Source organism: Pterocles gutturalis, unplaced genomic scaffold (genome assembly GCF_000699245.1).
Source record: "Pterocles gutturalis isolate BGI_N339 unplaced genomic scaffold, ASM69924v1 scaffold26109, whole genome shotgun sequence".
NCBI lineage: Eukaryota > Metazoa > Chordata > Aves > Pterocliformes > Pteroclidae > Pterocles > Pterocles gutturalis.
Genome location: NW_010131421.1, coordinates 102 through 21,899, shown reverse-complemented (window position 1 = coordinate 21,899; position 21,798 = coordinate 102). Strand labels below are relative to the sequence as shown.

The following is a 21,798-nucleotide window of genomic DNA, read 5'->3' as shown; positions in this document are numbered from 1 at the left end:
GGAGGCCACAGATACTTCTGATTTATGAAGAAAAAGATTTTGAAAGGGCTGGTGAGAACAATTTAATAGAACATATTTAGATTTCCAAGAACTACAGAGCTCTTCAAACTCAATGCCATGGAAGTCTCAACTTCATAAGGCTGTGACTTAGGACCACATTGCATTGCTTCTCAGCAGCAGCAATGCAAGGCATTCAGCTGACAATCTCTTTGGCATGCTTACTGTGCAGTCCCAGAGAATAAATCAAAACAGCCACATTTGGAACAACGTTCAGTGATAAATATCTGTATCTACATATGTAGAGCAGGCTTCTCACTCATCCAAATTTGTCTAGTGTCGTTTTCTGGTTATTTGATCTCCGTTATGTTGGAGAGCCTTCAGTTCTCCACACAGATGCTTAGAAACTGTGATCAGCTCTGGCTGTAGCAGCTTAGTTGTGCAAGGTGGGTCAGGCTTATTCACATTTTATAGTAAGGCATTTTCTTACTTTTGTAGTCATCTTCCTGTCCTCTGAACTTTGTCCAACTTGTCTTTGGCTTGGTTTATTTTTGAGCTATAGAAAGCAGGACCAGGCAAACTATTCTATAATCAAGCACACTTATGAAAAACCTTTGGCAGTAATATAGTGCTGCTTCTCTTACTCAAGATTCTTACCTATTTTCTCAGAGACTGTGGTATCTTTTTACTGCTGGCTCCCATTCAGCTGATTATCAGCATGATACATTTACAGTCTTTTGTTTTCTTGAATAGCACACTTACCTATATTCCTACATATAAAATGCTCATATTTGGCTTTTTTTTAATATATTGCTTGCAGTCACATTACGAAGTTATCCAATCTGATTTTATCATTCCTTTGCCCTCTTAATAATTTAACTGTTCTCAGAACGTTGTATCATTTGTGATCTCTATCAGCAAACATTTTTTATTTTCCTCTAGAATACTGTATCTTCCTTTGTCCTCAAACATGTCCACAGGTATTAATTTTTGGTCCCTGATGGAGACAGGATACTGGCCTAGCTGGACTTCCTCTGATGCACTACAGATGTGATTTGGCTCTTTTATTAATAACATCCTGATTTACCTAAACCCGAGTCTGCTACAGCACACTTTTAAAAGCACAAGTCCTAGATGATAATTCTCCATTTACCTTTCGAGACCAGTAGCGAGAAATACCTTTCCCCATTGTGTAACATGCTTAATTTCTTAATCAAAATATATAGAAAAAGGTCAAATGAATTACAGAAGTTGAAATTTTATCACAGTCACTGCATCATTGTGCATAGGGCTTTTGTGGGTTTTTGGTTGGGTTTCTTGTTGTTTTGTTTTTGGTTTTGTTTCACTTTTTAATTATTATTTCTTTTTAAAGTAACACTGTAGAATTTGTTATGCTGACTAGGTACCTGAAGAAGACACCAAAAAAGCAGCTTTACTGTGTGCCACTTCTGGGCTTTATTATCAAACACAGGTAGCTATAGTCTTGAATCACAACAGTTCTGGTGTTTGAATCATTTACAAAGTAATTAAGTTGATAATAGCTGTGAAAATTTAGATTTCTGCTTTACAGCCATGGATCAGACAAAAGTCAGAGTAACAGTATATCTCCATATGGACCTGACTGCAGCACAGTTGAAGGGATCAGAAAAAGCAATCTGCTTTTATATTTGCAAATACATAAAAACTGCCACTGATGCATCAAAACAACCAAAACCTGCCACTGTCACATTTGAGAAGAAAGCATTCAAATTCATAGGAATGTATTATTTCAAACAAAAAAGTATTATGAGAGTGCAGAAGAGGGTTTTCAGTGGGAGAAGGGCTTCCTGGTTTTACAGCTCTTAAGAGAAACTAAGTATTCTATGATGCTAGAAAAAGTAAAAAAAACCCCAAACAAACAAAACCAACAAAAAAACCCAACAGAACTCTGGGGTTACTTTGGCTTTGGTTGTTCGAACAGAGAACGAAGAGACATACCCAGGTTCTGCCACATGCTGAAGAGCTCATACGCCATCATCACTCTCATATCGCCGTATCTGAAAGAGAGGAGAAAGACAACTGCTGAATGGAACAAAAACCAGCAAGGCAGTGATGTTAAAAAACCCTGAATTAACATTTAAGTCAACGCAAGAATATCAAACAACTCGACTAATCACTGAACACTGTATCAGGAGATGTACTTATTTATTTCCCAAGCATTTCCACATCTCAAGTTCCATAATAAATCACGGGGACTTGTGGTAGAAAAGGAAGTCTAATTTTTGAGGTGGCAGAGAAGGCTGGGAAGGCAACAAAACATGTTCTTACTTATCCAGAATCTTCTTCCTCTTAGCTGGTGTGGCATTTTCTAGTTGGAGACTTGGCTGGTTTATAAACAAAACTGCCAGGCTGAAATAAGAGTTCCACACCTGTGACACAGGAAGGAAGTTTTACAACATAATACTCCAAGGAGTAAGTTTTAAACAAGTGTAGGAAGACACACATTCCTTTATATGTAGAATCACACTGTTCCTTTTTTGCAATCAAGATGTAACTTAATATGTATCTTACCTACTGAGATACTAAACTCTTACAGACACCAAAGGATTATTTAAAACCTGGTAGGAACTAAAATTAAAAACCCTGGGAAGGTAATGCCACTAGGCTTTCCTCTTAGCACCAGAGTTCAAAAATGAATAAAACTTGGTGACTTCAGAGAATTTTACATTGTTCTTTTTCTCCAGGCTAAACATTTCATCCCTCAAAAAACCCCAGAGATTGCATGAGATCATGAATGACAGCCCTGTAAGTTAGTCTGTTTTCCCAAAGAAATGAGGCTTATGCCGTCACGCTGTGTGTATGTACACTTAGGTAAGTGTCTGGCAGCTTTTCCTTAGTAACACTGAACTTGTTGCCCATTTTCAACTACATCAGACATAAGGCAAACCCTCTCAAGACACTGTGTTCCTCCAAGATTTACGTCAACAGCCAGAAAGAGACCTCTGGGAGAGGAAGATCATGACTGCGTCAACTTCAGGAAAAGCACTGCCTGAGTTTACATTATTAGCCATCAATCTTTGAGACAGCATGCTTCATTAGCTCCACTGCTTATGAAGAATCTTATTTCCTTTATGAGGGGCTCAATTTGCTTGATTTGCGCTCACAGTGTACCTGTCCTACTTCCTCTCAGTTCCACAGCAGAGTCAAATTCCTGTCTTTTATCAGTTAGGTCATCTTCCTCACAGATACTCCATTAAATGCTGCAAATATAATCAGCTAATGTAGAGAATAGCTCCTGTTCCTTTGTTACTGCTCGCTTAAAAATATGTCATAACACTTTCTCAGTATCAATTCTTACTTTAAAATCAAAGTCCGTTTCCGTGAAGTTCTTATGCAGTGCAGAAGACAGGTACTGAACTGTTGTAACTATGATACTGCAGTCACAAACACAAACAAAGAAAAGATAAAAAGAACATATGAATCTGGATATAACATATCACAGTGGTTTGCGGTGCTGATTTTACTGTACATACAAAGGCGTTCTTCATGTAATCACTGCAAGATTTACATAGAAGTCACCGATCTTTCTATTGGATATAATAAACAGTTTGTACTAAGTGATACAATATTAAGAAATTTAATCATTATTGTAACTTTTGGAATTTACACAGGATCATTTAAAATCCTGTCTATTTTGTATGGCTGGGCTGTATTATCTTCAGTGAAATTCAAGAATACACCCATCTTTCTCCTATTTTCAGCAGAATTTTTTTCTTTTCCCAAAGAAGAGCAGCTCAAAAAGTTTGAGCTCTTTTCAGTCTTGGATATACAACGGTCTTTTATCTGGCACACACTTCAACTCAACACATTTGTGAGTATTTTGACAATTCTGTATTCCCTGGTATTTTTTTGTAGGTGATACACCTTAGTGAAAGGCAGTCAAGGTATGTGATAAATTCCGGAATTAATAAGTAGCATGTAGGTAAGGCAAGAATAGTATCAAAAGGAACAGCACATCTCTGATTCACAGGAAAGCAACACTTCCAGTAACACTGCTAACATATCTATCAGGTTTATGGCAAAACTGTGCCGAAGGGAACTAGGTAATCTACAGCCTCTGAAGTAACTACTCTTTTCATGTGGATTTTTCTTTTCTTACAGATCTTCATTTAATCTTTGCACTAGAAATACTGAAATCCACTTCTTTCACTTTTCATTAGCACTGTGAACTCGCAGAGCACACAGCTCAGCTGAGCAGTCAGCCTTTACCAAAACTTCCATCGTGGCTCTTGTAATGGGAACCCCCCCAGTTGTCAGTCAGTAGCAATTCTATAGCTAGTTTATCTACAAAACCAAGAAACTAGTAAATAATTCCAGGCACCCTGTGTTCATCGCACTGCTGCCATTCCAAACAGCATAGTACTTAACCCATCAGGAGCAAGAAAATTAGATAAAATTAAGCATTAAAATGTTAGGCAACAATTTAATTGAGAATACTCTGTGTGTAATGCACGTGGTGACAACGCTAGGGTATGCTCCTCCTCTCCTAAAACAGCTGAGTCGTCCCTCTGGGTGGGTTCAGGGGTGATGGGAACAGGTAATGGGAACAGACAGACCTTTAACCCGGGAGCCGAGAGGCCTGGCTGCTCATACCCCTGGGTGTGGGGAGCTGTTCCCTGGCGGGTGTTACCATAGCTGCTGTGCCACTCTTACCCTCCCTGCAGCTACTTCAGCTTCGGGTTTAAACTTTTAACTCTTTGACACCTGTGCATACTGGTAGAGTTTAAGACACAGGACGAATACAGAGGTCCCAGTTTGGTCCAGAGTGTTAAAGTAACTGCAGAATGAGGATGGGCACTCCAGAATTCCTGTTATCGCCACATCTCAGTCTGGTGACAGACACTGCGTCACAGGTTTTAACTGTCCAGCTGAAGAGAAAAAATTCTAATACAGAATGGCAACAGTTTATACCTGCTTCTCTACTTACTTGCTGGTGAGCAACCTCATCACCATCCAGTCTCGAGGGAAGACACTCATTTTCATCAGGTTCCGAAATACACAAAAGATCTTCAGGAGGAACTCCTATCACACATAGGAAAAAAAATTTAAAAATCACCAGCAGCTGTAGATTACTCTATTTTCTTGATGATAAGACAGACAATTAAGCTAAGTGTGCACCACTTGAGCTCTGTGTTACTAGGCCACTCACCTGAAAACACGGAACCAAAATATCTTGGGATATGGCTCTGTTCATTTTGTATGCATCTAATATGTACTGAACAACTTGCAGCTGTCTTTTAAATCTTAACTTCTGCAGTGAGATTAAAAACTTCCTTATGTGCATAATCATATATGACTTCTCATATTATCATCCAGAGGTCCACTGTCAATTTGCAGCTATTTTCAAATATACTGGAATCATACTCATTAAGACATTTCTGGTTTTTGACTATCCGCACCTCTATGTCTATAAAGAGCAACAGCAGAAACATGCCAAGTTGTTGGCCTTGCAAACTATGATTTTATTGTTTTTCTTCTACACAAAATCGAGACAGCACAGAAAGTGGCAGTGCAAGGCTTCTTCAAAACTGTCTTAACCTTATGCCTTAACTGAGGGGTCAGGGGAGAGAGAATCTCTTGGTGTAACTAAGCTACAAGTAAAGCATCAGAAGCTCCTTGACTTTTGGCCTCGTTTTGGCCCAGATGTAACAGTGGTAAGTGAACATGATGCCCTTCCATCCAAGAAATAGTATCGTAGAACCACAGAATGGTTTGGGTTGGAAGGGACCTTAAAGATCGTCTAGTTCCAACCTCCCTGCCATGGAAATATTATTACAGCAATAATTGAAGAAAAAAAACCTATTAGATTTTATTAGGTCAACTGATAGTTGGAAGAAAAGTTGGGTATAAAATCTTAGCCTCGTGATACTCCTGGAACAAATCCTTAGATTATCAGAGATAAAGTGTTCTTATGGGTGTCAATACAAATTTCAGTTCAATGACAAACGTTTTCACTGGTCTGACATAAGAACTGTGCTACAGATAGCTTTTAAAAATATCTATTAAAAATTTATATGAATTAATTTACCAAATAACTCTCCTATGAGCAACTAGAAAGTTACCTGAAAGGTAGTACTCTCTAGTAACTATCAACCTGAGATACACTGAACCCTGCAACATAAAGATAAGAATTACATCATCCCAAATTTATCTCCTTGGTTTATTCAGCCTCTCTATATGCGCAACAAATATTTAGAAGCTGAAAGCCTATTCAGAAAGGACTTCTCAATGTTTCTCCATTTCATTTCAGGCAATGTAATTTCTTACCACATTACATTCTTCTTACTGTCCTTATTTTATTGAGTACAATCCTGATCAAAAGCATTTTGTATAAAATCTTGTCTTTATTTATGAAATTATTCTGACTTTTAAACAGACTGTTGTCAGAGATAGATCTCTTTCCTATGGAAGTTGAGATAACAAGTTATTTTCTGCTGTTTTGAGATGTGCCATTTCAAAATGTCAGTGGCAAAAGAGCCACCAGAGAGGTCTGTACCCCTCACCAACCCCTTCTGTTCATGAACAGCCATCATTTAAGTTAATATTCACAAATGTGGGCAGCAGTGCATCAAGTGGAGTAGTAAGGTTACTGCTTTCCCAAAAAAGCTGTCTGCTAGAGACATTTATACCCCTGACAAGGCTTTAAATTCTCCTTTGGCATAAAATCAACACCCTTCGTAAGTAAGCTCCAATGCATACTGAACATACAGTAAAATGCTATAGCATAACTGCCTTTACAGTCACAGGATTAAAAAAAAAACCTGTTCCTCTATCTTCTACATGATACAGTAACGATATCCTTATATGTCTAATGACATCTATCTTGGGACTTCATTTGCTGTTATGAAGATAATTCAGTGCCCTGTGGTTTGAAATGTTTTTGTAACACAGCACCTATTATTATAAAAGTGAAAGGGAGGTCCATGAATAGAGTGCTGGTGAATGGGAATGATTATCAGAGCAAGTAATGCTGGAGGGATTCCCCTCTGCCCTGTCATTCCGAGTGAATCAGCCTACAAACATGATGTCCTGTTGTACCTTTAGTTCATCCTTGCTTTGGAAGTTGTCCAGTAAGTGCTGGAAATGAGTGTCTGACATCTGACGAAGCAAAGATAAAAGGCAGGAGACATATTCTCCCTGTTGACCAAATGAGAAATTATTTTGTTCAGACAATCTGAAATTTTATAAATATACAACTCAGCCTGGGGTAAGGTATAAAGGGAGGGGTCTGAAATGGCCCCAATGCCTATGAGAGGAAAGCTGACATGCACAGAGATTAAAATACTGCATGTTAACAGTTCTTGAATTACTGTTAATGGAATACACCCTCTTAGAGGCTCCTCCACAGATGCAGTTTTAAAGGTCTTTTAACCAATGCCGAAGTCTAAACAAAAGTAATTTAAAATTATTAATAGACATTAATGAATTGCCCTCCAAGCATGCAGTTTTTGACCATCACCTCTTTCAGTTACTTAACATACAGTGTCTATCAAAGGTGTGACTGCAGCTCATGCAGATACACCACAAATTATTTAAACTGATCAGCTCAGTTACTTGAAACACTACAGTGATGACAGCGTGGGATCAGTGTAGGCTACAAAAGGTGTCTGGAATCTTGTAAATTTTTGGCTTATTAGTGTTCACCAAGTTATGCGCAGTCGTAGCTACAATACTAACAGTGTGTCAGTAAGATACTCGGCATATAGTTTGGGTAAGCCTACATGAGCTACAATTACATTTCTGGCCTGCAAAGCAGATGCGCCCTAACCAGTTACCACAATATCCCACAGTGTTTTCCAAAGATGAGCTCCCCCATTTTACATATCTGAAAGCAAAGCACAGACAAGTTAAGCAATCTGTCCCAGATAACGAGCAAGGCAGTGCCAAGAATGTAAGGAGTATGTCTTTTAACTGCCAGTCCCTCGCACAAAACTTTCCTGTGACAATGAGTAATTAATTTGGAAAAACATACAAACTACTTTCTAAGCAGTCTCTAATAAGATTCCACATATCACTGTGCTGTGAAATATAAATTCAGGAACAAATACATGGACTGCCCATTCAATTTTAATTTTTTTTCCTAATTGGCTCAAGAGTCTACCCAGAAGCTTTGACATACGTTGTTCCAATAAACTCTACAGGGCTGAACTTCAATAGGAAAAAAGGTGTGCTCCTGTGTGTGAGGTGGCATGTGATAAATAACAGTAAGCCAGATGGTAGAAGTAAAAGGAAACTGAGATATTACTGGACATTTGCAAGCTAGTGTCTGTCTTGTTTTGTATGAAAGAACATGTCTGAAAACTACTGAACGCCTTGTTCTTTATTAGGATTCTACCATTTGTTAGTTACTTTAACTGAGCTTGCATGGAAAGATAGAATCTTCTCTCGAGTGAGAAGTGTACCGTAGTGTGCATCTGCTTCCAACAATATCTCTGAGGTTTCAGCCATTTGATAGAAAAGCAAATCTAAAAAAAGGGATGTTCTGAACAACAGCTTAACATTGGGCAAAAGCTGCATTACAGACCTGACAAGTAAAATTAGACTAGAATAGGCTAGAATAGAAAAGAACAACAAATCCAGAAAAGAAGAAAGCCGAACAGCAAAATTATATTATTTTTCTCCTCTTCCATTGCACATGAAAGAAAAAAATTGTTCCTCTAGGCTTATGCTGGCAGTCTGGACAAAGTGGTGGCTTTTCCCTCTTCTCCCATCAAGCTCAACAGCTCACTTGACTTAGGATCTGTTTATTTCTTTTTCCATTTTCAAGCTATGTTGTGTTTCACTTGTATGAAATAACCAGTGAACCTGGAAAGAAGCCCTCCAGGGTGCTAAGTAAAGGGACTTGTCCACTGAGAGTGCTGGTATTCTCAGTCTTAGGAATTGGAGCCTGACACTCATATGGCCCTTGGTGATACCTCCATAGGGTTAAAGCCCTAGGCAGCTACCCAGCTAGCATATGCCTCAGGTTCTGAACAATAACTCTCAACCACAGCTGCAAAGACAAACAAGAAAGTAACCTGTAAATCCACAAAAGCTTCCTGAGCTCCACTGCCTCCTGCAGACCTCACCGCTGCACAGGGGACAGAATGCATTTGTGGCTCATTAAGGGAAAGAAGCAAAGCCCTGGGCATTCATGCAGCAGAGATGATAATGAGGTGCCGGTGGTGGTGAGGGACTGAACCAAAGGTTAGAGAAGCAGGAAATAGAAACTGATTGTTAGTTACTAACAGTGATTTCTGCTGTGCACTGCGGGCAACGCTGCCCTCTTACCGCCTCCTGAGACTGCGATTTACTCATGATTGTAAGCAGAGTTTGTAAAAGCACATCCAGGAGGCTCTCCACCATCATCTCAACCTCCTCCACGACATCTCCTTCCTACAGTAAGTGGTGAGCAAACAGACAGTTAGGAACGGGAGAGAATGGAAAGACAAAGCAAAGACAGCAAAGACAATTCTGCAGCATCAGCCATACCACAAACTCGTTTTGACAGAGCACTCTGTAACAGGTTCAAAGAAGTACAATCAAATTAATCATTGGTATTAATGTGTTGTTGTGATGGCTCTGTGCGTGTGTGCGTTACCTCGTCAGTCTCTGATAGAAACATTCAGGGTCACAGCCACAAAAGTAAGTCTATAATCAAGGGTCTGCACACACTCTAGAACACAATGGGATCAAATTATGTTCAGGAACCTTTATTCAGTGACAACATCATTTCAGCTTATTACCATGATACCTTTTGTCTCATTCCTTTCACAAAAAACTGTAACTTGTAATTGGAAATACTCATTGGTATGAATTATATTTAGCACCATGATCTTCCTCCTATAGAGTCACCCTGTGTTTGCTTTAAATGACCAAGTTACCATTTAAGATCAGAGTATTATGATCATCAAAGCTGGGTGTTTAAACTCAGCAGCAATTTCCAGAAGTAAGTGTGATTTCATTGATTGGATAATTTTAGAGTATTCTCTTAACATGAATCACAAAGTGCTAGTTACCATCTCTTGCAGAACTGCAAGTCCTAGAGATGTGTAGAGCTTTTAAACTCCATTGACATCTAAGTTCTGGGCTTGGCTGAAGAAAATTAAATAGTGTCAAACCTGGTAAATGCGTATGCTTTTTCCCCCTCCTAACAGCAAGAACACTGTGTAATCAGAATGGTCTGAGTCACACATACAAAAGCCGACCCTCATTTCAGATGTTCTCCTGCTGGCAAAAAGTTAGCAGAATTTCATTGTTAAATGGAACACTGAAGAACCTGTATTAACCTGTAAAAATCCCTCAGTCTTCAATTTACTAAATCAGTGGTGGAATTTGAAAAAATAAGTAAATCAAGCAGCAGATTACCAAAGAGCTAGTCTTGATGATGGAGAAGATACTACTGAGGATCCCAGAGCAGATAAGTAGCTCCTTCTGCTGTCGTAGGTGAAGGTGAATGTGGTGAAGAACTACAGGTAGCAGGATGCGCCGGGACTCTGAAAGAAGGAAAATCAGATGACAGTTCTTCCGAGAGAGACTGAAATTTCAACCATCCCAATAAGCAGCCTTTTGGTATCCAAACTAGCCTACTGATATACAGCGTGTTTGATTAACTGGTGCAACTTCTACTGTACAGGTTGTAGCACACCACACTTCCAAGAACTGGATCTAAAGAATCAAGACTGCATCTAGTTTCAAAAGTTCATAAATGCAGTGTGCGTGATGTTCTCAATAGTGACACAGCTTGGAAACAACAGCTGTGAACTGATACTCTCTAATGTTCATTTCCTTTGTGCAAGCCCTTCCTCACTTCACGTTGCTTTCCAGCTCTATTGTCACGGCTAATCGAGCTTCTCCAACATGTCTCTTGGAAACTGGCTAATTCTTCTTTTCTACTGGCTTACAAAACTTAGGAGAGCAGGCAGCAGCTGCAGAAAACAGTAGCCAAAAAAGGAAAAAAGAGAGACAGGGAAAAAAATGTCAAGATTTCAGCCAATGAACTGATAGAGGAGAGATGAAAGGAAAACAAGTCATCACCATATGGGAGGCAAGAAAAAGAGAATGTATCTTCCTTTAACTGCAAGACCTGAAGAGCAGGTAGGGTGGGCAGGGAAAGGTAACTTTGGAAACTAGATTTGTCTTCCCAGGGGCAGACAGGACATGGGAGAGGTTGTTGACCTGGGAGTACTGGGTCATGCTTCCATGGGAAGGAACAGGATAGGGGCCTGCCATTATATCAGGGGGAAAATGTGGCAATCTGTGCAGTCATAGCTGCCTTGCAAAGCTGAAGCTTTTCTTCCGGATTTTGATGCTGTAGTGAGATGTCACGGTGCTACACAGCAGCTAAAAGCATCACTCATTGCCAGAATCATTGTGAAGGAGAAACGAAGGTTAAGGGGAAGGTCTAAAGCCCTGGACCCGGTGTGTAAAGTTACAGCTGGCTTTACTGAGAAAACAGAAGAGGAGGTTTTTGCCCATAAACTGGGACCCACAAAGACATATATTTTTATCACTAGGTTCAAAACATTACAATTAGATAAAATTCACTTCCTCTTTCACAGCCACCTTTGGACTAATCTACTCATTCTATACACCCTCTCATAGTTTATCAAATTAATTTCAAGTTAAAAAATATTTATATGTTTATAAACTATTACAATGGATAGTTTAGACATGATTTTGTGTTGTTATCATTCTCAGCTTGCACTGAGTAGAGTAATTTGAGTGCACTAACTTGAGATCCACACAACAGGGAAGGTAAGACCATTGGTGCTTTTTATTTTCCAATATTACCTTCATAACTTCTTTAATTCACAAATACCTTTATGTATGAAATAAACTCACAATCTTCAACCCTTCTTCATTCAATTCTTAAAGAAATACTAATATGTTCAGCTAAGCAAATATGGAAGTTATGATGTAAAGATTAAATATACTTTAAAAGAATGTGGCAGGTTTCTCACATAACTTTTATCTCCTTGTTTCTCTTTCTCAGACAATAAGCTTGCTGGAAAGGAGGTTAACTTCCTATCCATGACAACAACAGAAGAGTTATACAAATCACTGAGTGAGATTTGGCAATTTTAATAATTGACTTGATTCATTAATGTACATATTTTTATCAAGTAAATATAATTTATCCACAATGGATTTATTAACATTTTCTACTGTAGGGAAGCTTATGAAGTTCCCACAGTGAATATATGTAACAATGATGCTGCCAAGATAATTAATTACCAAGATTATTAGCATTCAGCAATGAATTGTTTGCAACAAAGAAACTGCTACATAAATGTACTGTGTTCCTACTCTTAGCAGCAAGACTTAGCCTCAGATACCACTGTCTCACCTGAGAAAGAGAAGAGGCGGCTGTCGACAGTGCGTGCAATAGACTGCAGCTTAACAACATCCATGGATTGCCCGATGTGTACTGTGCTGGGCATGCTGCCCAGAGTGCCCCTCACGAACTCGGCTACTTCCTGCACAGTGAACATCTGCAGCAGCTCATCAAAGATAGCGGGGAAGGAGTTCAGCAAAGCAGCCTGAAAAAAGCAGATGAAGAAGCTGAAAATTTTGAATTCTGTAACTGCAGCTAAATGCAGTGAAATAGAAACAACAGTAAAACTGAAGTAAGGGTCTGCAAAAAGCTACGGAATAGTGCATTATGGCTGGTGTTCATGTTTTGCAAAACCTAAAGTTCATAGTGAACAAATCACACGTAGTATATAAAAAACAAGTGCTGCTGCAATACTAAGTCTTAAAGATAAGTTGAGCACGTACATACTGCAAAGCTTCAAAAGGCTGTATTTTAGGACACAGCTTATAAAACAGAAAAAAACTGAGGTACTAGAGAACAGAAAATAGTCCACTTTTGTTGATTTACTTTTTTCAATAAATATGAAACTTGCTTCTGATCAGAGTTCCATACCAATTTTTGATATTGAGCAACTACCTAAGGCAGTTAAAACTCTTCAGAAAATATTCTGAAGTAAAGAACATGTTGACAGACCCTTAACCGTAGCAGCACTGTCATGTGACATCACAATATTTGAGCAACAGTGGTGGGGTGTGATTTCATGTGAGAGCGGCATCACATCATGCAAGTAAGTGTGCACGTGATTCTTGCAAGAACAGATATTTCCAGTGAGCTGGAGCTATCCTTGAAGGTGTTTCTTAAAGTGCAGAAACAATATCAGCACAACAACAACAACAAAGTCCTCATCTCTTATTTCACACTTTTTCAATTAATTTCTACGTAACAGCAGAAAATCCCATGCATCGCCCTATCCTCAAGTTCCACAGACTCACAACTGCCACACACCTCTGCTGTTATAAAATTCTTCTCTTTCCTCCTCTACATCCCACCCAAGGTCCACACCTGTCTCCTTGTTGAAACTACTGAAATTTCCAGATGGTTGCTCTCTTCAGCTGCTGCACAGTCTGGTGTTCCTTGAGCTGCCTCACTCCCCTCCATCCCAGCACAGCCCCACCGTGCTCACTTCCCTTCTCGCCGTTTCCACCTGCCTCCTCTGCAGCTCTCCACACAAACCACGCTTACCTCCTGCAGAAGTTCAGATTTACCAAACTTCCTTGCAGATCTCTCTTCAGTTTTGCCCTTCCAGCATCTCACCACCTATCAGTATTTTCTTTTATTCTACACGTTCTCCTTTTCCTCCCAGACTTTTTTTGTTTTCTCATTGCAAAAACACTTCTGTACGTCTCCCATGCTGGCTCTCACACTTGCTATGCCTCTCCTCATCCCATAGAATATACAGCTTCCTTCTTTGCCAAGTCTTTCCTCAAAGTATCCTCTCCTTCAAACAACAGCAATATCCGTTTACTAGTCTTTGAGCAAAGTATAAGTTATTTTCACAACGAACACTGTAGAGCCCATTAGATTATTCTGAATATAAATTTACCTCTTTCTTCTTCGTGCTCGTTATCTCTCTCAACATCTTGTCTGGTTACAATCAATTCAGATTACACAAAACCCCACATAGCCTCCTGGGTGTTGTCACCTATTTGTTGCTACATACATACAATGTACTAACAAAATAAACAAATATGAATCATTTCAATAGCTCATGGTACTCTTGGAAGGCTGTAACAGCCACAAATCCAGTCATCGTCTTTATCTCTGGGGTAATACAAGTGAGATTACAATACTGGCCCAACAAATCCTTACAGGAGTTTTCCTAAACGTATTTGTAACTATTAATATAAAGCAGGAGGATTTCTGTGGGTGATTTAGGATATCCAGCAGTAATCTCAGGGCATGCATGGGGTCTCTTCAGGAAGCTCTGGAGCTGCCTCAAGGAACAGCTGCATCGTTTCATCCATTCCTTGAAGAGCCCTTTTCTGTACAACACCCTAAAATATTCTGGAACATTACTCATGTCAAACTAATGGCCTGGAAGGAAGGACATCATCAGTTTTAATCTCATTGCTGGAAAGAACTATATTGAGATCTCTCTAATATCCTGGACAAGAGGACAAGTGTGAAGAAAATTATGTTTGCTGGGGCCTCAAGCATTTCTGTAGATATTTAACAGTTGTCCAGATTTCCGGAACTAGTACATAATCTCCTTGGCTCTCCTGAACAATCTGACTTCTGTAATCTTGTACACGCCCTCAGTACTGTCTTTTCAGTGTATGGATGCCATAAGCTGTTCCATTAATTACTGAAATATTCCACATTTCCTCATTTTAAAGAACCAGCCACTTAAACATTAAATTCCAGTTTATATGTGGGAAACGAGGGATTGGGGTAGGGAAAAAGGATAAATTGGGAACATCCATGATGAAATACTTGTGCGCTTCTGGGGATCATTACTTACAGAATTAAATGACGGCCTTGAAGTACCACCACATTTTTGTGGGGCACATGTCCCAGCTCCGCTCGCCTGCCCTCCAGGCTGAGAGGCCTACGGGGCAATTGGGATCAAGGGGCAACACAGTGGCAAGGGGGAAACAAAAAGTAAACTTTTCAAAGATTAAACAAGGACAGGCTTTACAAATTACAAAAGTCCAAAGTAGGAAATACCATAGTGAGAGAAAGGAAAAAAAATAAAACCAGAGAGACAAAGAGAAAAAGGGACAATAACCCCATCTTCAAATCTCGACTCCCTCTCTACTTGTGATCAACACAACTGAAAAACAAAGAACCCTAAACAGCCTGCATTCATAAGAGGCAGTTTCCACTCACTGTCACTGTGCCTGCAAATTCTGCATGCTGATTTCTCATGTTTTTTGCTCATCTTATTATACCCACTAATGGGTGATTAAATAAAAGATTAGAGCAGCTGTTCTCAAAATCTTTCAGAGCAGCTTCTTAAGAAAGAGATCACACTGCTGGCAGCTTCCCTAACCACTGGAGTCACTCTGTTTTGTTGCAATGATCACAGCAACTGCTTCTTTGGCAATTACCGCAGGTGTTCACAACATCTGTAAACAATAAATTAGTGATTATAAATCACCTTCGTATTACCAGGAAGTTCTAGGTGGTCCATCTTTGATACTGTCTGAGCTAATACACACACATTAACAATTGACATAACTATTTAAATTTTTAAACACAGAAGAATGTGTTTTAGTACAGCGGTCCTTAACTTATTAAACAAAACTTAGCTACATCCTTACTTTGAGTAGTATCTTAAGCTCACATGAAGTCTTCATGAACTCACCTGAGCCATATTCAAATTAACATATCAGATGTGAGCGTGGGTATCACAGTATGCTTGTGGTCAGGCTACATACGGTTCTGACCATCATTTCAGACTATGCTGGAATTAAGTTTATCTTACTGGGGTGTTGCTATGACCCTAAGTATTGACTTGAGCTACTACAATTAAGGATTTAAAATTTCATTAGGCCCACCATAGGACACATGAACGAGAGACCTGAAAATGCAGTTTACTTTTGTAAAGAGCAGAAATTGTATTCTCATGTGAAAGTCACTTTCCTCTTGAGAGTCCACAGTTCAGCTCACCCGTATCTGTGAAGTGGTGCAAAGCTACTGTCTAATAACGGTAATTGGCTCTGTCATTTGCCAGTATCATCAGCTTGCTAGAGCGAGAAAACTCTACTGACCTGCACTTAATCGTCATGTGCCCGTATTTACTACCCGTGCAGAAAACAGCTGCCTTTTGGTTTGCCAGTTAAGGTGCAGAAAATAGCAAACCTGTGTGAAGATGAGAGTCTCAGAGCTCCTGCTGTCCAAGCTGAGCACAAATCTGATGGACTGGAAAAGTTCCTGGATGCTGGAGCGGAACTGTTCCTCCTCCATTCCACAAGTAGCTCTGGAGTAAAGGATCCGAGATTGGACAATGAACTTGAAAAGATATTCCAAGGCCTTAAGGAGCAGGAGAGGAAGGAGATTAAGACAGAGAAAAAGAGAGAAAGAAAAATAAAGGAGCTTTAAAGAGAACCAGGAAAGATTCTATGTGCATAATAACTAAATTCTTCAGCGTTAGAAAGGAGAAAGAAAAACAGGTTTTTAAGTTGTATAATTCTGTTAAGGAAGAGCTACTCATAGCCAAGTATCCCTTCTCAACCAATAATCTTTGTTACTAGTATGACCTACTAAAAAAAAAAGTACACATTTAAGTCAAATAGACAAATTTGAGTTACATCATTTGAGGAAAATCTTGAAGAGACTTCTCGTTTTCTCATGACTTGGCACAATGATTGTAAGTGTCTGAAGGAGCTATTCTCCTGTTTTCATTCAAATGTTACCTTCAATGACTTGGGTTAGCTAATCTAGACTAAGGTAAGTGGACTCTCCGTGGAACAGAAGAAACCTGGAAAAAGGAGAGTCTACTTTTCAACATGAACACAACAGCAAGGTTCACCTTTATTTCTGGCAGCTGCATGTACAAACAGAAACAAATGCAGATGCAGAAACAGAAGACAAGAGCAGCACGGGAAGCCCTCTGGCAGCCCGTAACAGTAGCAAGCAGCAGTACTGCAGTGAGTATTTTTTTACTTTGAGCTGTGATAAGTTAAAAGTGTCTTTCTTTTATCGTCACACATGAAACTTGGAGAGCACCAAGCAGAGGGAGAATAACCTGCACAGAAGACGGCATTTAACACCGTTACACAATGTGTGATAGATGCTGCTGAAGGACTGGCAAACTGGATCTTTTTGTAGTAGAGTGATAATTTGCTCTATGACATGTCTGGATTCAGTCTGAATTTGCAACCTAAACATCTTGAACTAAAATTTTGTAAATGGCGTTATTTAGAACTCCATTTATCTGGCAGCAGTGTCAATGAAGAAAAATACATCATTCTATGCAGCCTTTAACAATCTACCGCAGGTTCTCACAGACACGAATACAGCAGTGCAGTACTGCACACAGCAACAGGGCCTTTTTGACCATTTGGTGTACACAACCGCCTCACTGAAATGTACCACATATCGGTGGCATTTAGACTTCACTCCTTCCCTTAGTGCTTACCATGATGCACCATGAAAACAGGATTAAGGAAAGATGTGATGCATAGTTTGGGGATATCCTCAAAATTCAGCGCAGGAAACAGGCTGAAGCTTCAGTAATTGTAAGTCTATACAGAAGCATTAGTAACATTGCACTGTATTCACTGGAAAGTATTCGTGTTGCTTCACTGCCTGGAAACTGAAGATTAATTCAAATACCATTTTTGCCCTCATCAGATATTTTTGCATCCATAAGATGCCCCTCACTGAACCACCACACTATACGCACACATATGCAATGTCATGCTGTAAGCTTTAGAATGCTATAGCTTTAAGGACAGAGAATGAGAATGGGAAATTCCTCATAAAGCCATCACAGCTATTTATTGTTTTCAGGAATGAGGGCAACTTTGGTAATTTGGCAGTACATTATTTATACTTCTGTACTAAAACATCACTCAGTGAAGCTTCCTTACACCAAAGAACTTTATCAGGAAATAACACTTTATGTTCCTGGATGGTTTCCAGACAAAGGTCAATTGGTTCACAAGAGTCAGCTCTTCAAGGTTAGCATCTCTGCTGCCAACACCAAACACAGCAAGTCAAGTGTTTGTACAAGCTGTTTCCTAGGTTTGGTGGAGACAACCATAATTCTAACCTGAAAGCTCATAACTTTAATGTGAAGATTATGTTTTGCAATGAATCAGAGGATTGATGTATGAAATTCTGCAATTCTCTGTTGACAGTGAAATGGTGGGCTTTCAGAGCCACCCCACAGCCTTAGCACAGACAACCTAAACCGCTGCCTAGCACGAACCCACAAAGGCAGTAATTTGGGCCTTAATTTGAGCCTCCAAGATATACCTTCAAAGGCAACTGCCTGCGTAAGATGTGACAGCAGTGTCGGTGGTAGAGGTAAGGTCTGCAGAAACTCTGGGGGTAATTATAATCCCTGTGCTTGGAAAGGTTTGGGCTGCCAGGTCTTCAAACTGACCCCGCTCACAGAGGGAACAGCTACCTTCTAGCCAAGCACTTGAGCTGCCTTGGAATTCTTGAAAGAATGTACCTCATTGATAAATACTACGGTGAATAACCAAGCTTCTGAAAGACATTCCAGCATTCATATTTTTAATATATCTGAAGGGTACTACTATGAGGTTCAAAAATTGCAGATCACATAGCAACAATATCATACATCTCTATTTGCTGCATTACATGTAGCACTAATGAGTCGTTGGGGAGGGAAAAAAAACTTCTAGGAGTCATTCCAGCTAGAGATCTTCCTCTCATAATTTTAATAGGTTTCTTTGTAATTCAAAAAAATAGAAAGGATGAGGATGGAAACAAAAAGAATGAGAAAGTTGATAATTTCTTTAAAAGACACCTTTGCCCCCCCTTTTTTTTTTACCATTCCCTATGAATTTGTGGTTGAAAAGTATTACAAAGAAGAAGTTTCTAAGTATCTGCTTATCTACAAAAGACAAAGTAAACACTGGTTTAATGCCCTTGTAAGTATCAGGATATATCTTAACACATCTTGAAAGCTAGTTGATGGCAGTGATGCCATAACCATTCAAACGGAATAAGGATTCTCAAAAAAATAAAAATTACTTCCTCAAAAATACTGACAAGGTTAAACTAAAGGAGGCAAAACAAAGAACAAAAATATCACAAGGAGAAAGAAAAAGCCAAGAAACAAGCATAAATACATTTACAAGGAACAGCCTCTCACTTTTCCAAATGGTTGCAAGGAATTAAAGAAGTAGTAGATGTATGTGTGTGCGCTTCACCTGTGAGATGCCTCACCTACTTGTACTGACATGAAGAAGTGAGAAAAAGAAAGTGCCAATCTCTGCCACTGCTACTAGTTCTGAAAGTGTCCACGCTCAAGTGTTTGGATGTAAGTCTCCTCAGAGTAAGAAGGTACAGATGGACATTCACTCAAAGAAAACTATTTTCCTGCAAATTTTGAAATCTTATATTTATGTACTTGACACACTATCTTTGTTTTACCATTTTACACAGTAAAACGAATAGTTTGTTTATTTATTCTCTGATTTCTCTGTAATAGCGATAAAAATCTTCCTTTTGTTTCACACACCATTAGAAAGCTGCGCCTTCCTGCAAGATCATACTCTCATCATGGAACTATCATTCAGGACTTGTGCAACCATAGTTATTAGAATTTCCATCCAGTTAAAGGCTCATTTATCTGCTTCTTAAAATACTCCAGAACTTCAACCAATAACACAATGAAGACACGTCACAGCCAGAAACGAAAAGCAGATCTTTGATCCACAGCACTTGTGCCTAGTACATTTTAAATAACCGCTTCTGGAAGGGCAAGGTGTAGACCACATATATAAATGCCCGGTGCTTATGTACTCCATGTAAGCCCTACTTCAGTTCTCCTCCACAGGGCTTCAAAAGGACGCAACGAGACGGAATTCTTCCATTTTTTTCCTGCACAAGAGTGAATCTTCCCTTTAAATTAAACTTTTGTCAAAATATTTAGGGAAAAAAAAGGTTAAACAAGTACGAAGTCAGTGCTAGACTACTCTTGATTTTATTTACAGCTTCCCCAGCCCTTTTGTAATTACAGATGGAACAGACACACAAATACATTTATTGAATACATACTCTCATTGCTTCCTGGATGTGGTCTTGGCGTACAAGCTCAGCTGAACGGTCCATGTACCACTTCAAACATCGGATCAGTTCTCTGAATATGACAAACAGTGAAAAGAAGAGGAACCTTCAGCACTATTTTAATATTAGTTGGGCAACAAACATTTTGGTTTAGAGAAGAATCTATAGAATAGTCTCATTTCAGTGGTCAGCTACAGCTGTCCTAGCTACTGAATTTACATAATATATACTTTAAGTTTCAAAACCAGAAAATAATTTCTTCTCTGTGATTGACTTAGACCATGAGGAACACTAAGAGAACATCAAAAAGATGTTATTAAAGAGATAGCTTTGATAAAGGCATGCAATAGAGTTCTAAGACCAAAAGATACGCTTTTGTTTTTTAATAAGAAATTCCAGATCTCCTACAAGTAAGAAGCTTTTAGAAACTAAGATCACAAATTAAATACATGCATCTGTTTTCCTAAGTACACAATACGATTTGGACTAACTTAAGGAACTGTATTAAAAACATGTTTTATTTCATCAGACTACCAAAAATCATTAATTTTGTCTGAAGGAGGTGATAACTAACACAAAGCAGAATACCTTTTTACCCTCTGAAAATGGAAATGCCTTCTACTGTTGTATAGTTTTTTTACCTGCCATTGGCAGAATATTTTTAATATTTTTTTCATTACACTAAAATGTGAATGTATTAAAACTATCAACACCAATTATAAGTTGTTTTTAATAGTTCATTGTGGCCAAAGGTAGAATATGCTCAAATACACAAAAGGAATGGTCTAAAAGAAAAGAAAGCCAACACCCTGCGTGGTAACTGTTACCACTTTCAAAAATCGGTCTTATTCTCTGATGCAAAACTAAAAAAGAATACTAGAAAACAGGGCAGAATCTTCAAAGTGACAGTGAAAATTAAGTTTCTACCTACTGAAATTATACATTTACTGTAATCAAATAGAATATCTTCCTATGTGAATACTTGTCTACTTTGGAAGAGGAAATTGCAAGTTAGTTCTCTAAACTTTCACAAAAGTATTATATCCCAACATCCTTAAGACAAGAAAAGCCTATGCTCTTGGTAGCTCATTAGTACAGACTGAGAATGAGTTGTTGCCAAGTGACAAAGTCTCTTCAGTCAAAAAAAAAAAAAAAAAAAAGATTGGCCAGTTAAGAAAGCCAAGAGGAATTCCAAAGTCTGCTCATTCTTAGCCGTGGGTGCCATTCAGCAGCTTTTCTCTATAACTGTGCTGGAAAACTTTCACCCAAGTAGTTCTACTTTTGAAAATCACTGCTAAAATGAAGGTTATGATTCTGATGGTGACATTATTCAAAAGCTTTCTAATGCCACCTCTTGAAGTGATGGATAAACAAAACCTACTTGTAAGCCAGTGCTCCTGCGAAGTGCTTCTGAATGTAAGTGTCCATCACAGGTCGAAAATGGAAATACTTGCTGTCACGCAGCAGATTGATGATGAATACCTGTGGGAGATGAAAATGTGAACCCACACTAAAGGAAATAGCACATTGTTGCTGGGTTTCTATAAACAAGTTACACAAGCTAAGGAACAATGAAATACATGAGTTTGGTTAAGCAGTCAGTAGTTGTGTCACTAGATTTTATTGTTTGCTTCTCCCAGGTGATAGCAAATATTGCTGTCCTTGGGCTGCCCTCCTCACCCAAGATTATTACACAA

At 38.9% G+C, this 21,798-nt stretch overlaps 1 protein-coding gene across 1 annotated transcript in view; it reads right to left on the bottom strand.

Annotated features, from left to right (window-relative positions):
• DOCK3 (dedicator of cytokinesis 3) overlaps positions 1-21,583 on the bottom strand; it is a gene marked incomplete at its 5' end in the record, with an annotated part of 61,672 nt that extends 40,089 nt beyond the window's left edge. The window contains 11 exons of the mRNA XM_010080610.1: positions 1,975-2,033; positions 2,305-2,405; positions 3,335-3,410; positions 4,964-5,058; positions 7,075-7,173; positions 9,265-9,411; positions 10,384-10,511; positions 12,365-12,557; positions 16,196-16,366; positions 20,093-20,174; positions 21,483-21,583. Of these exons, the coding sequence (XP_010078912.1) occupies positions 1,975-2,033; positions 2,305-2,405; positions 3,335-3,410; positions 4,964-5,058; positions 7,075-7,173; positions 9,265-9,411; positions 10,384-10,511; positions 12,365-12,557; positions 16,196-16,366; positions 20,093-20,174; positions 21,483-21,583 (1,252 nt within the window). The remainder of the gene's footprint in view (positions 1-1,974; positions 2,034-2,304; positions 2,406-3,334; positions 3,411-4,963; positions 5,059-7,074; positions 7,174-9,264; positions 9,412-10,383; positions 10,512-12,364; positions 12,558-16,195; positions 16,367-20,092; positions 20,175-21,482) is intronic.
• Positions 21,584-21,798: the final 215 nt, after the last annotated feature.